This window comes from Myxocyprinus asiaticus, chromosome 27 (genome assembly GCF_019703515.2).
Source record: "Myxocyprinus asiaticus isolate MX2 ecotype Aquarium Trade chromosome 27, UBuf_Myxa_2, whole genome shotgun sequence".
NCBI classification, from domain to species: Eukaryota; Metazoa; Chordata; class Actinopteri; order Cypriniformes; family Catostomidae; genus Myxocyprinus; species Myxocyprinus asiaticus.
Genome location: NC_059370.1, coordinates 35,947,919 through 35,962,968, shown reverse-complemented (window position 1 = coordinate 35,962,968; position 15,050 = coordinate 35,947,919). Strand labels below are relative to the sequence as shown.

The 15,050-nt window shown below is 37.9% G+C and overlaps 1 protein-coding gene across 5 annotated transcripts in view; it reads left to right on the top strand.

The window, feature by feature from the left end:
- Positions 1-15,050, top strand: part of LOC127418362 (histone-lysine N-trimethyltransferase SMYD5-like) — a 42,361-nt gene that overhangs the window by 3,489 nt on the left and 23,822 nt on the right. For 3 of the 5 annotated variants that reach the window (XM_051658968.1, XM_051658969.1, XM_051658966.1), the window contains exons 5-13: positions 100-169; positions 283-387; positions 666-728; positions 1,696-1,766; positions 3,341-3,447; positions 3,691-3,747; positions 7,047-7,141; positions 9,330-9,400; positions 11,592-11,686. In XM_051658968.1, coding sequence (XP_051514928.1) covers positions 100-169; positions 283-387; positions 666-728; positions 1,696-1,766; positions 3,341-3,447; positions 3,691-3,747; positions 7,047-7,141; positions 9,330-9,400; positions 11,592-11,686 — 734 coding nt within the window. Of the gene's footprint in view, positions 1-99; positions 170-282; positions 388-665; positions 729-1,695; positions 1,767-3,340; positions 3,448-3,690; positions 3,748-7,046; positions 7,142-7,763; positions 7,826-9,329; positions 9,401-11,591; positions 11,973-15,050 lie in introns of those variants that run through there. The other 2 variants (XR_007893416.1, XM_051658967.1) reach the window with 2 other exon arrangements.

Sequence of the window (15,050 nt, the reverse complement as noted above, 5' to 3'; positions counted from 1 at the left end):
GTTGATGGAAATGCATTCTTTAGCACATTTACCTTGAATTATATGACTCTGCTCTTGCATGTCAGTTGATTTTTAAATCCATTTTTGCATGTTGTTTAGGAGTGTGCACTATCCTCCAGAAACCTCCAGTATCATGCTAATGGCTAGGATGGTGACCACTATCAAGCAGGTCATTGTTTCTTATCTCTCATCTGTTTCCATAACTGTTTACATAAATAAGCTTTCGGTCACCTAACATATTTGTGTATCAATGCTAACAATCATTGTTATATTTTGTGACAGGCTCAAGACAAGGGACGCTGGCAGAGGCTGTTCTCTAACTTTTGTAGTCGTACAGCGAATGAAGAGGAGGAGATAGTTCATAAATTGTTGGGAGAGAAGTTTCAGGTAAATAGAAAGTTAATAATCTTTCCCTTTAATGTCAAACGAGTGTCTTCCATCCCTCATTTGTATGTACATTTTAAAGTGTTTCAGTGCCATGCTATGTGCTGCCTCATCTGCATGGTGGAACTACTGAGGGATGAAGATTTGATTTAAAATATGGAAACTTGTTGGAATTTGCACACTGGTGGCAAATTAGTGATTTAATGATGTGAATCAATATGCCATGCTCTAAACATTGTTAATTAAAAATGCCCAATAACACACTGTTTTGTTATTTTCAGGGACAGCTGAGCTTGCTGCATAATCTGTTTACCACAGCTCTGTACGATGATCGTCTGAGTCAGGTCAGACTTCCATCCATCCATCCACCCACCCACCCACCCACCCACCCATCAAAAGTGTGTATTATTCGTTGTCAAGGCTGTAGGTAGATTTTGGAACTGACACTAGAAGAGTTAACATCTTTGTTATATTTTTAAAAGAATAGTTCACCCAAAAATGAAAATGCTCTCATCATTTACTCACCCTCATGCAATCCCAGATGTGTATGACTTTCTTTCTTCTGCAGAACACAAGACAGATTTTTTAGAAGAATATCTCAGCTCTGGAGGTCCATAGAATGCCAACAGGCAAAACTTTTAAGCTCAAAAAAGCACAAAGACAGCATAAAAATAATCCATAAAACTCCAGTGGTTTAATCCGAGTCTTCAGAAGCGATATGATAAGTGTGAAAGTTTTTTTTACTATAAATTCTCCTCCCTACCCAGTAGGTGGTGATTTGCACGGATAATGTGAATCACCAAAAACAAAAGAAGTCTTCTACTGAAGAGTGCTTGGGAGGGCTGTTTGAAAGTGGAGATTTATAGTAAAAAAGGACTTAAACATTATCTATTTCACACCCACACCTATCATATGGCTTCAGAATACATGGATTAAACCATGATGGAGATTTATCGATTACTTTTATGCTGCCTTTATGTGCTTTTTGGAGCTTCAAAGTTGACTCGCATTATATGGACCTACAGAGCTGAGAAATTCTTATAAAAAACGTATTTTGTGTTCAGCAGAAGAAAGTAAGTCATACATATCTGGGATGGCATGAGGGTAAATAATGAGAGAATTTTCATTTTTGGGTGTACTATTCCAAGTGTGCACAGTAATCATCCAATGCCAATGATCTTCAAATGTGTATCACAATTCTTCACCAAGTGTAATGCTGGAAGAGCATAGTAGAACCACAGAAGGCATGAAATTAAAATAAGTCATAGTACAGATGTACTGTATGTAAAGTGAATTTGTTCTGTGCTGTAGTGGTTCACTCCAGAGGGATTTCGCTCTCTCTTTTCACTTATTGGGACCAACAGTCAGGGAATTGGTACCAGGTAAGATCCAACATATATGCACCATTACTTTGTTTTACCTGTTTTTTAAAGATGTAAACAGTTTGCTTAATACAATGATTACAAGGCAGCAATGTGTACTATATATATATATATATATATATATATATATATATATATATATATATATATATATATATATATATACATATACATATATATATATATATATATATTTCTCAAGCATTCTAGTTTTATTCTTCTACACACAATTCTGCAATTAATTCAGCCCAAACTGCTTAATGTAAAGACTTAACCACCATTCAAACATTTTGTTGATAATTTTTTAACTTTTGTGTGGTGTGTATTACATTTTGTTTGTAATCTTCATACAATAATTTAGGTTTAAAATGTAATTAAAAAAATGGAAATGTTTGTCTTCAGTTGACTTACATGGTTAGAATGTTTGTCATTCAAAATGTAACAGACAATGATGACTTAATTATAATTTGTTATACATATTTGCGTACTGAATTTTGATTGGACCTGTTTTCTGCATTTATTTGCCTACTGAATTGTGCAGGTGGATCTCATGAAAATTACATTATCATGGCAACATTTTGCAAAAAGAAATTATGTGGTTTGTTACACGTTTTGCTGCAGTTTCCCGGTGAAATGTCCAGCAGGTGGCATCAAAAGTGAGTGAAATGGTGTCGTAATCCAATGAGGTTTTAAAGATGAATGTTAACTTAAACCTAACCAGTAGTGTCCTAAAAGCAAATGAGAGGTACACACAAAACAGACATCCTTACCCCAAACCTAACCAATAGTATTCTAAAAAATCCATTATGAAAAGCATATTTTCTGAAGCAACCTCATCATTTTGTGTCACTTCTATGACACTTTTGTCTTGCATATCAGCTTGTGTGCTTGGCTGGGCTCGAACTGCAGTGTCCCAAGCTCCATGTCCAACACTCTATCAGGTGAGCTACCGCACAAACTAATCCCATCGGAATAAGTGTATTGTAGGTGGGTCTGTAATACAAATGTTTAAATGTATCATTTTTCAAATGACACGTTACAGTAAAAGTGTTTCAATATCATATAGCAGCGTGTGAGTAACAGAGTGAAAAATAAGTCTTTATAAAGTCAAAATCAGCCATTGTTCTCATGATTTGTGTAAAAGTGAATGAAACACAGTTGTTGTAGCACCTCTAGTGTTCATTTCACCAGAAAACTGCAGCCAAACGTAGAACGCTGCACGTAAAAGTCAGTTTGCAAAAATTAGTTATAGTAATATTCATTCTATGATACTAGGTTGCAATTGTGATTGTTTTTTTCTTTCTTGTAATTATTTAACCATCCATAGCCACCTTTAAACTGCCAAGACGTTGTTGTAATATTTGTTGATTGTGATACGCAGCTGATAGAAAACAAGACGCGTGCTGAGTGTCGTAACATTACCATTTCATTTACACAACCAAAGCCTAAAACCTAAGCCTACCTAAAAATTTAACACACTTATTGTGCTGCCTTGCAAGCACTGCTATGTTCTTTGGGAAATGAAAATCTAGTGTTCCTTAATTGATTTTAAAATGATTTGCATCTCTGTGTAGTTCTCTTAGTCAGTGGGTGCATGCCTGTGATGCACTGGAGCTTCCCGGCCAGCAGAGGGAGCAACTGGATGCTTTTATTGACCAGCTCTACAAGGACATTGACAAAGGTCATTTTTCCTTTTAGACTTTCACCTGTTTATAGTTTACACATACACATTGCTCCATTTACCTGAACAGATTTAATCCATATATACTTTTTGACACTCGCTTCCTCAACTGCACATGAAACAGAGACACATTTTACCACTTAGACAGCCATCGATCTGTGAAAAATATTATTGTTTTGTGCAGAACTGTGAAATAAATCAGAAAGATGAAGGGTTTCATAGATCATGTTATTTCTTTTACAGAAACCGGTGATTTCCTCAACTGCGAGGGCTCGGGTCTTTTCCTGCTACAAAGCTCCTGTGAGAATTGTCTTTGTTCACATTGGCATATGCTTTAGTTTATACAGCTGTGCTATTTTAATTTCACATAGAAGTTGATTCTGAGTGGTGGAAAGAATTGCAGGTCACCTTAAAGGAGTACTGCCCTAGAAAGCCAAAATGCAGTAACTATGGCAACACCAAAACTGAGAAAAATATGCTTCAAGTTTTTTTGACTATCAAGCCAAATGAGCAGCCGCATCTCTTCTTTTTTTTTTTTTTTTTCCCAATTTGGAATGCCCAATGAACTCTAAATCCTCGTGGTGGCGTAGTGACTTGCCTCAATCCAGGTAGCGGAGGACGAATCTCAGTTGCCTCCGTGTCTGAGACCGTCAATCCGCGCATCTTATCACGTGGCTTGTTGAGCGCATTACCACGGAAACATAGCGTGTGTGGAGGCTTCACACCATCCACCGCGGCATCCACACACAACTCATCATGCGCCCCACCAAGAGCGAGAACCATGAGGAGATTACCCCATGTGACTCTAACCTCCCTAGAAACCGGGCCAGTTTGGTTGCTTAGGAGACCTGGTTGGAATCACTCAGCACGCCCTGGGATTCGAACTCCAGAGATGGTAGTCAGTGTCTTTACTCGCTAAGCTACCCAGGCCCCCAAGCAGCCACATCTCTACATTAGGGACAAGTGGGACTAAGCCCCACCAGAGGTGGCGCTGTTGTGCAAATTGCATGGCATCATCATACATCTATTTTAAGAAATAATATATTTTCCGCAACTTAAAAGTGTTTTATGTCCGTTATACAAGAAAAAAGTATATATTCTTTTGAGAAATTCTATTATTATTAAGGTATGTTGCATAAAAGCCATTTAATCGTTCTCATTTGCTATGCGTAGGGCTAGCCCTTCATCCTCAATGTTAATCAATGGCGATCTGGAGAACGTAATGCGTATGTGCAACGAGCGTTCAACGATGGCCTGAGGGGCTAGTTTGCCTTTGCCCCTGAGCCAATCAAAAGCTTTGATCATATTTATGTTGACTGTTGACATGAGCTTCGGAAGTTACCGCTCTTGACTGCAGACCTGCGTGAAGTTCATTGGTAAGTTTTAAAAGCAAATTTGTTTCTAATGTGCTGTTGGTTGGATTAAAGTGCACCGTTCATAATTTCATTTAATTGTATGCCATTGCGTTGAGGTGTTGTGTTATAGGTGCATTGGTTTGTATTAGATTACAATGACTGTTAAATATTGGTTTTGATTTGTTTTGTTATGCTGTTCATTTGAGTTTGTGAGATAATATGCAAACCCTTTGACGATTTGCCTATTTGTGATTTACTTTCACGGTCACTTGAGCTTTTTGACGTGGATGTGCATGTCTTAAGCCCTATTCGGACGGCAATTGTTTCTCAGGGTGACGTATGTAAAAGTACATTTTCATGGCTCCTCTGTGATAAAACTCATGCGTTCGGACAACAATTAAATCATGGGGACAAGCGAGATTTTTGTCGATCACATGATTGCAGTTGTGCTTGTTATATGGAAAATTCATCAATCCACAAACTGTATGTTTGAAATTACGCTAAAGTGAAAATAACATTTTTAAAGCATGAGAGAACCATGCTGCAAAGCACTGCGGACATTTACAGTGTACATTTTCACATACGGAGCAAGCCAAAATTCTTGTGAAGAGCAATTAAACGAATCAAGAAACTGTAGGGACAAGACTGTTTATCAACGCAGTCAAATAAATCTGTCAATGGGGGTACGCAGGTTTCATCACCCACATCACCTCAGTTTTGCCACTTACCATAGCTCCTCAAATGAAATTTACCTTAAGTTACCTTCTTGCCTGTTGGTAGTCATCTTTTAAAACCGGCTAAATGTATATCTCAGTGGTAAAAGACGCTGGCTACCACCCCTGGAGTTCGCTAGTTCGAATCCCAGGGCGTGCTGAGTGACTCCAGCCAGGTCTCCTAAGCAACCAAATTGGCCCGGTTGCTAGGGAGGGTAGAGTCACATGGGGTAACCTCCTCATGGGCACTATAATGTGGTTCGTTCTCGGTGGGGCGTGTGGTGAGTTGAGCGCGGATGCTGCGGTGGATGGCGTGAAGCCTCCACACGCACTATGTCTCCACGGTAATGCACTCAACAAGCCACGTGATAAGATGCGCGGATTGATGGTCTCAGACTCGGAGGCAACTGGGATTCGTCCTCCACCACCCGGATTGAGGCGAATCACTACGCGACCACAAGGACTTAAAAGCGCATAGGGAATTGGGCATTCCAAACTGGGTGAAAAGGGGAAAAAATCCAAACAAATAAAAGAAAAAAAAGTAAATGCACATTATTCTTAACGGGGGAAACAAACACCTTTTGCACGACTATCTTTTACTCAAATTGTTATTCTGATAATATAATTGGTAATGAAAACATTTGCATTACATTATAAGAGTTTAAAATTCTTCACTGCTGTGTGAAGAAGCATTTTCACTATAGTGAATCCCACTGTATATTTGCTAGAAAAAAAATTCCAAAAGAACAAAACCCCACACAAAATACAAATAAATGCTCAATCAACAAAAATGGAGTACACATCAATATACAAATAACAGTGAAACCTTTTACAGTGTGTTGGTCGAGTGGCCTTTTGTTCTCAAGTTGTAGGCCTGTGATATTTTGATCTGATGTTGCTTTGGATGTGATTGATTCCTGATTCAAAACCTCTTCAGGTATTCAGCTTTTTAACAAAACTAAGCAAATCGCTAGTGCATATCAGTGGATCTAAGAAACGAGTGAGCAGCTGATTCCATATTACGCAATTTCTATGAATCAGAGATCGGACCACGCGTCTGTATGCGGGGGCACGTGGTCTGGTGCCACTCTCGTATATGCCGCCTCTAGTGTCCTCAACTGATTAGAGCAAAGCATAATGACACTCACTACATAGAATGTGTCAAATGGATCAAACAAAAACCGCATCGGAGATGGATTGACAAGCAAGCTTTTTTTTTCCTTCTTTTTGGAATTGAAGGTGCCGGAACGCTGTTCCGGACTGTACCAGCCCAATTTAACCCCTGCTCACCCGTAATTGTGGTTTCAAACCAACATGTCTGTCTTTTTTCTGTGGAACACAAAAGGAGAAAATCTGAAGAAGCATGTAATTAATAATCATTGTGAAAGCTTTCGAGCTTCAAAAACATGCATAAAGTAGTCCATAAGACTCATGCACTATAGCCTATTCCAAGTCTTCCTATTAACAAACAATGCCTGTCTCCTTGCTCTACAAAAATTTATGATGTAATGTAATTTCTTGTGTTGTCAAGGTAACCACAGCTGCGTTCCCAATGCCGAGGCCTCATTCCCTGACAACAACTTCCTCCTCCACCTCAGCGCCCTAAGTGACATCAGCCCAGGAGAGGTGCATGTTGGATAATAGATGCTAAAAGCCGACCTTATGAGGGGGGCCCATAATATTCTAAAGTCTTGAGTGTTTTTCTGTCATAAAAATTATAATCTACACTCTGAGAATCGGAGCAATTTTGACAGTTTGTCAGGTAGATTGAAATGACCTACATCTGCTGCTTGCTGTTCACGTTGCAGAGATGTATTTATTTCATAGGTCAGATTTGTTTATTTTAAACTTCTTAGCTAGTAAATGACAGCTTATTATGATGCGTTAACTTCACACTGTAGTCAACAAAGAAAGCTTTTCAAATGTTGTGTGTACACATAATAACAACTCATTTAAATGGTTATACCATTCAGTATTTTTTCTTGTATAGTGATCATTGTTTCCCTTAGGCCCCACTCCACAGGGTAAGCCTGGCCCGCACAACTTGGCAACCAAAAATTCAAATTCTGTTATCATATACTTTGTTGTTCAAAACCCAGATAACTTTCTTCCATGAAAAACAAAAGGAGATATTATGCAATGATGACATCTGGCACCATGTATTTTCATTGTAAGGAGAAAAGATGAAAGTGAATGGTGACTGAGACTGACATACTGACTGAGATCTCTTTTTGTGTACCATTCCAAGGAAAAGTCATTTGGGTTTTTGACATGAGTGTGAGAAAAGGATGACAGTATTTTCATTTTGGGGTGAGTTATGCCTTAATGACCATAGATATTAGTAAACAAAAATATCAATTTTCTCAGAAAGACACAATTTTGAGGGGAAAAAAGAAAGATTTTTAAATGTTTATTTTTATTCATTTTAAACATTTTTTTTATTTGCTTTCTTTATTGATGGATTGATTCCACCTTGCTCTTGCCATTAAAATAGCATTTTTTAAATAGCATATATGGCACTAAACAATAAAAATACAATAAAGAACAAATACCATAGACATTAGCAAACAGAAATTACAATTTCCTCAAATAGATAACCGCTGACACACCTGACTACATAAAAGAGCTACTAACATTTACTATTTTTCAAATAGATGCTAGTAACACCACATGGCCCATAAATGTGACCTATTGTGTTTTCAGAATTCGACAGATTTAAAGGTTTAGTTCGCCCAAAAATGAAAATTCTCTCATCATTTACTCACCCTTTTGTCATCCCAGATGTGTATGACTTTCTTTCATCTGCTGAACTCAAATGAAGATTTTTAGAAGAATTTCAGCTCTTTTGGTACATACAATGCAAGTGAATGGGTGCCAAAATTTGGAAGCTCCAAAAAATCACATAAATCAGCATAAAAGTAATCCATAAGACTCCAGTGGTTAAATCCATATCTTCAGAAGTGATATGATGGGTGTGGGTGAAAAACAGATCAATATTTAATTTCTTTGTACTATAAATTCTCCCTGCTCATTCTTCACTTTCACATTATTATTCTTGTATTTTTGGTGATTCACATTCTTCATGCATATCACCCCCTACTGGGCAGGGACAAGAATTTATAATAAAAAAGGACTTAAATATTGATCTGTTTCTCACCCACACCTAACATATCACTTCTGAAGATATGGATTAAAACACTGGAGTCATGGATTACTTTTATGATGGCTTTTTGTGCTTTTTGGAGCGTCAACATTTTGGCACCCATTGACTTGCATTGTGATGACCTACACAGTTGAGATATTCTTCTAAAAATCTAAATTTGTGTTCTGCGGAAGAAAGAAAGTCATACACATCTGGGATGGCATGAGGGTGAGTAAGTGATGATAATGAAATGAAATAATAAATGAAATGATAGTTCAATTTTGGGTGAACTATCCTTTTAAAGACATGAGGAATCACATTTTCTTTGATATTTTAACAGCACAAACATACTGTAAGTTTCAGAACTCAAACCTTCCTCACTGCAAAAAGAGCATTTATTGAAACCAAGCTGACAAAACGATGCGTTCTCTATCTCCTCCACATTGTGGTGGCACATAAAAAACTGTTTAACCAAAATTCTGAGAGTTTTCAGACCTAGTGCTCAAGGTTCCTGCCAATTTGTAAAATCTTTTTAAAAAGAAAACTGTTTAAAAGTATTTCTAAAGAGACACAATGTATAATTTAATGCCTAGTCATTATAAATGCAACAGAGTTGGTGCGTCGTTGATTGTCTCGTCTCTCTCTCTCACGATTCTCCCTCTCCTCCTGCAGGAAATTTGCATCAGCTATCTGGACTGCTGCCAGCAAGACAGGAGTCGTCATAGCCGGCACAAGATCTTGAGGTAAACAAAATCAATCCCTTGTTTAAGCATTCTGTGTGAAACAGCCCAGCTGAGTTTACCTCCAGAGAGAATCAATGGCCTTGGTCCCTGGCAGCAGCTCTCGGCCTGGAAAACCACAGGGGCTGTTGGGTTGCTGCTGGGCCTCTGCTCGCCTATTGATCATTTACCTGTCAATCGACAGCTGCTATGCTGCCTGGATTAACTAAAGGAGGGTTTGTTTGGAAACCCCACTTGATCTGTAGTCACTTTATTCCTGTGAAAAGACTCACTTGAAGCATTGAAAAGAACCGCCGACCTTCTTAGTTGTGAGGTCGGGATGAAAAACAGACCCCCTTTGGAATGGATAAATATTATTTATTACTGTAATGGAATAGAGGTGGATTGGAAGACAGAGCTGCAGATCTTCAGTGTGTTCTGATTCAGTGTAAATAATGGTTGTATCCTCTAAACACTTGGGTCTGAAAGATTAATGGTGCTGAAATGTTCAATATTGAGCATACACAGTGGATTAAACCGATACACTGGTGTTTCCTGCACAGTGCATTTAAAAAAATCTTGTATCTTTATCCTTTTATTTATTTGCTTTCTTCTTACTTTGACTGATTCCACCTTGTTCTGGCCATGAAAATAGCCTTTGGGGCTGATATGGTATTAAACAATAAGAGAATACAAAGAAATTACACATTTTCTGCACTGCTAAAACTCCAGCCAATGGTGAAAGAAAATGAATTCAACTCAAAGAGTTTTAATTGAATGTAATGAGATGTAAGGACTAGGTTGCATGAAATAATCCAGATGAACAAATAGTAATAAATAGACAACTCGTCTTTCTGTTGCTTTGTCTTCACCAGCTGCATGCAAAAACAAACGCAATGTGAACAGTGTAGACTGATTCATGAACAAATAACTCTGAGCAGATTCTTTGTAATGAATCGGTCAAAACGATGGTCGAAACGGTAAAGAAAAAAAAAGAAAAAGTTTGAATGATTTGCTTGCTGAATTTATCAGAATGGTTACTGCTAATAATATCTGACTCACTCACTAACTGGATGTTTATGACAATGTGTAGTTAAAGGAACAGTTCACCCAAAAATGAAAATTCTCTCATCATTTACTCACCATCATGCCATCCCAGATGTTTATAACTTTCTTTCTGAACACAAAGTTTTTAGAAGAATATTTCAAGTGAATTGTGACCAGAACTCAGAAGGTCCAAAAAGGACATAAAGGCAACAGTAGTAATCCATAAGACTCCAGTGGTTAAATCAGTGTCTTCAGAAGCGATATAATAGGTGTGGGTGAGAAACAGATCAATATTTAAGTCCTTTTTTTACTATAAATCTCCACTTTTGACCAGCCCCAACCAGTAAGTGGCTGAAGGTGAAAGTGAAAGTCACTTCCACATTCTTGTGGAAAGTGTAGATTTACAGTACAAATTGACTAAAAAATGTATCTGTTTCTCACCCACACCTGTCATATCACTTCTGAAGATATGGATTTAACCACTGGAGTCATATGGATTACTTTTATGCTGCCTTTATGTCCTTTTTGGACCTTCTGAGTTCTGGTCAGCATTTACTTGCATGGTGAGGACCGACAGAGCTGAAATATTCTTCTAAAAAATCTTTGTTTGTGTTCTGCAGAAGAAAGAAAGTCATGCACATCTGGGATGGCATGAGGGTGAGTAAATGATGAGAGAATTTAATTTTTTTGGGTGAACTATCCCTTTAAAGGTGAGGTGTGAAATTTTTGGACATTAAAAAACTTTTTCCTATCCAAGCTTAATATGCAGAAACAACTATACAGTAAGTAAGCCTTTCATAGGTTGAATGTTTTTCTTTTTTTTGAAAAGTATAAACACTGCGACTGTGGTGCGATCAAATCATTGCTCTGTTTGCTTGAGCATTTTGACCAGCCCGACATAGCAACAATGGTGTGAGTTTGGGGTGGAACAAACTGTTTCGTGACCAACTGCAGACGAAGGAGTATTCAGGAAACTGTTTGAAAACAGTGATTATTGTTGCAATTCTGTTTGGTGATGCTAGTGGCGCAGAAATTCACATTTACAACATTGTTTTAATAATAATAAAAACACACTTTAGTTTTGACCAAATATGGTCAAAGTATACTGTTAAAACAGAATTCTGTAAAAGACATTGAAACACCACAAACATTTTCCTCCTAATTTCAGGGAGAATTATTTATTCATCTGTTCCTGTCAGAAGTGCATATCCCAGATGAATGACGCGGATGTGACATCAGAGGATGAAGAGGAAGTGGAAGAAGGTGAGACGGAGGGAGACGACATGGAGGATGAAATGACAGATGTGTGATTATGCTCAGGTTTATTCGGCCCACCCAACCCACGTCAGCTGCTTATATGTGGACAGTTCCGACACCCTGATCTGGTTGTCACAGTGTGGAATATCTACACTATAAACAGTATAGCAGTATAAAGAAAACAACACTCAAAGTAGCAGTGCAGTTGTTTGGCTGTCATAACCTTAATATCAAAGCCTATGCAAAATATTAGCACAGTGTATTTTTTTCATGTGCATTCTTTTTTTTTTACGACTTTATTAGGTTTTTAGGTTACAGAACACGAAACAGCCACACACACAAACACACAAAAGAAAAAATGAAAGAAAAGAAAACACAGGTAAGACACGCACATTTTGTGAAAATCTTCAGGCAACAATCAAAGACAATATAAAAAAAACAACAACAAAAAAAACAATTAGGGGGCTATTTACCATGTCCTGAGAAAACCTATGTAATTGTTAGTATGGCTATTAATACTACTATCTTATGCCTCGCTTTATGATTACGTTCATTATAAATTTAAAAAATCCAGGTATTTTCCCCACTTGTAGTAATAATTCTCTATCCTCCCATGCATACTAAAGGAGAGTCTCTCGTAAGCTGCCACCCGTACTAGTTCTGAAAACCACTCGTAAGTAGATGGTTTTCCAGGCGATTTCCAGCCTCTCAAAATAATTTGTCTGCCCAGCATGATACAACACTGGATCCATTGAGATTCATATTTCCTAATGTGACTTAAAGTTCGAGGATCACCGGGAACATACAAACTGGGACAGAAGTCGAACTGGGTCTGTGATATCTCAGATATATTGTCATGCACCTCTCTCCTAAAATATTGAACTTCTGGACATAACCACAGGGCGTGAAACAAATTCCCCTTCTCCCTTTGGCAATGCCAGCAGTCTGGACTATCCCCTAGACCCGCTCTGAATAACCTACTAGGCGTCCAATAGAACCTATGCAAAATGTTAATTTGTAATTTGTGTAAAGACGTGTTCTTAAATCTCTAGACATCTGCTTGAGGTTCCAGATTATCTTTTCCCATCCTTTTTCTTCAAATATAAAACCCAAGTCTTTTTCCCATATTAATTTTAAGGTAGAACTAGTCCTATGGTCCATGTAACTAATAAGCAAGGAATAATATTTTGATTCCTCATGACCAGAACCCAATATATTGAGAACTGTCTTAAAAATGTTTATGCCAAGAGGAGGATGGACAGGAGAACCAAAAACGCTTGTGAGCATATACCTTAACTGCATATATCTCCAAAACTGATTATTAGCCAAGCCAGATTTTTAAGTCTGTCAAAAGAGATTAAGGCATCCTCCTCATAAAGATCATCTAAGATGTATATGTTTTTATCTGACCATTCCTTCCACAATACAGGGGATCTACCTATTACCAAACCTGGATTGGCCCAAATACGTGCCGACAGGCTTAAAAGGGGTCAGCCCCTATGCAGCATGAGACCTTTCTCCATACATTTTGAAGATGGGAAATAATGGGATGATTACGCCATGTCAGGGCAACATAGTTATTAGTAAAGGAGTGCACGGTATGGATGGACAAACAGATTTTTCCATAGCTAACCATGGAGGAGCTCGCTCCAGAGTTAGCATCCGTTGCCCCTGGTGTCTCAAACTGAATGCATAATAGAACAGAAATAGTTTGGGAAGACCAAGTCCCCATTCCAAGATGCATTCGGGGTTTCCTGCCATTACAAAGAAATTTCTTACAAATCCTGTTAAATCTGCTAAAATATCTGGAGTGAACAGAGAGAGGGAGGGAGCTGAATAGATAGGTATTTTAGGTATGCAATTCATTTTTAAAACATTTACTTTCCCCAGAGTGAAAGAAAGAGGGGAGCCCATCTCAGTGTATCTGCTGAGATATTTTCAAGCAGGGGGTCTAAGTTAACTTTAATGATATCCTTAAACTGATGTGGAAAAGTGATTCCTAGATATTGTATTCCCCTGTCCGGCCATTTGAATGCGCCAGCCTGAAACAATGACTTTGAACAGTATGAAGTCAGGGGGAGAGCCTCTAACTTTGTCCAGTTGACCTTATTCCCTGACAGTTTTGAAAAAGAATCAATAATATTGAGCAATACTGGAATTTAATTAGCTAGGTTAGTGATGAATATTAAGATGTCATCTGCATCAAGGATAAGTTTATAAACCAAACCTCCCACAACTACCCCGGGAAAGCTGGTGTGCTCACTTAATGCTGCTGCCAAGGTTCTAAGGCTAAACAGAAAAGTAGAGGGGAGAGAGGGCACCCTTGTCTTGTTCCTCTGCCCAGTTTAAAATATGGGGAAAAAAGCTGCTGTTTTAGATAGATAGCACAGCCTTTTTAAAGTCTGGCCAATAGTTTACTTCGTAGTTTAATGCGATTAACATTAATGTCACGAAGCGCAATATTAGAAATTGATAGTAAATAGTCAAATTGGATGCAAATGATGATTCATGTTGACTTAAAGTACTCAAGACCAGTTAACTTTGTAATCTGCTGGTAAAATCTTATGCATGATTGGGTTAAATCAGGTAGTATTGGCTTTACCATCATCCAATCATCTTTCATTTCCTGGAGTCGATACACCTGCAGTTTGTCATTGTAATTGTATCAAAGACTGCTGGAGTCTTGAGTGCTTTGCTCATCTCACTGATGGCAGATCTGTCGTGAATTGTTGCCAAGCTGATGAGTTTTGCCCCACGATTCTCTTTTTGATGTCAAGTGAGGACGATCTGCCATGTTGCAGAAGGTATGAAAATCCTGGCAATCCCATTTTATACCTCGTCATAATCCTCCAGCTTTTAATACTCTCATCCGCTGTTTATGAAATTAATCTAGCAGCACTCACTTTTGCTCTCTTCTTTTCACGGATGATGTTATTGACAATTTGTACGTGTCTTCCTCATCAGTCACATCTGTCAAAATAATTAAACATTGAGTGGAGCAGACACTAAATAAAGCATAATCAGGATCCTTTTCAAAGCAAAACTAAGCATACGTCTTCTAGCTTTGAAGATCTCAAACGTTTTTTTTTTTTTTTTTTTTTTTTTTTGGACAAACTACTGCTGTTTTTAGTGGTACTTGCATCACTATCAATAGTTACTCATACGCCTACTTAAGGTAAGGGATTTGAATAAACCCCTGACCCATAAGTATTAAAGAGCTGTTCACCCAGAATGGAAAATTCTGTTACTCTAGAGGTCAGTTTTGCCAATAATGATAACAAAGTTGGTGGAAAAGGCAGATAACTGATTAATAGTGAGATAGTTTGTAAAACACATTTATAGAATGTTAAAATTCCTTACTATGAGCTAC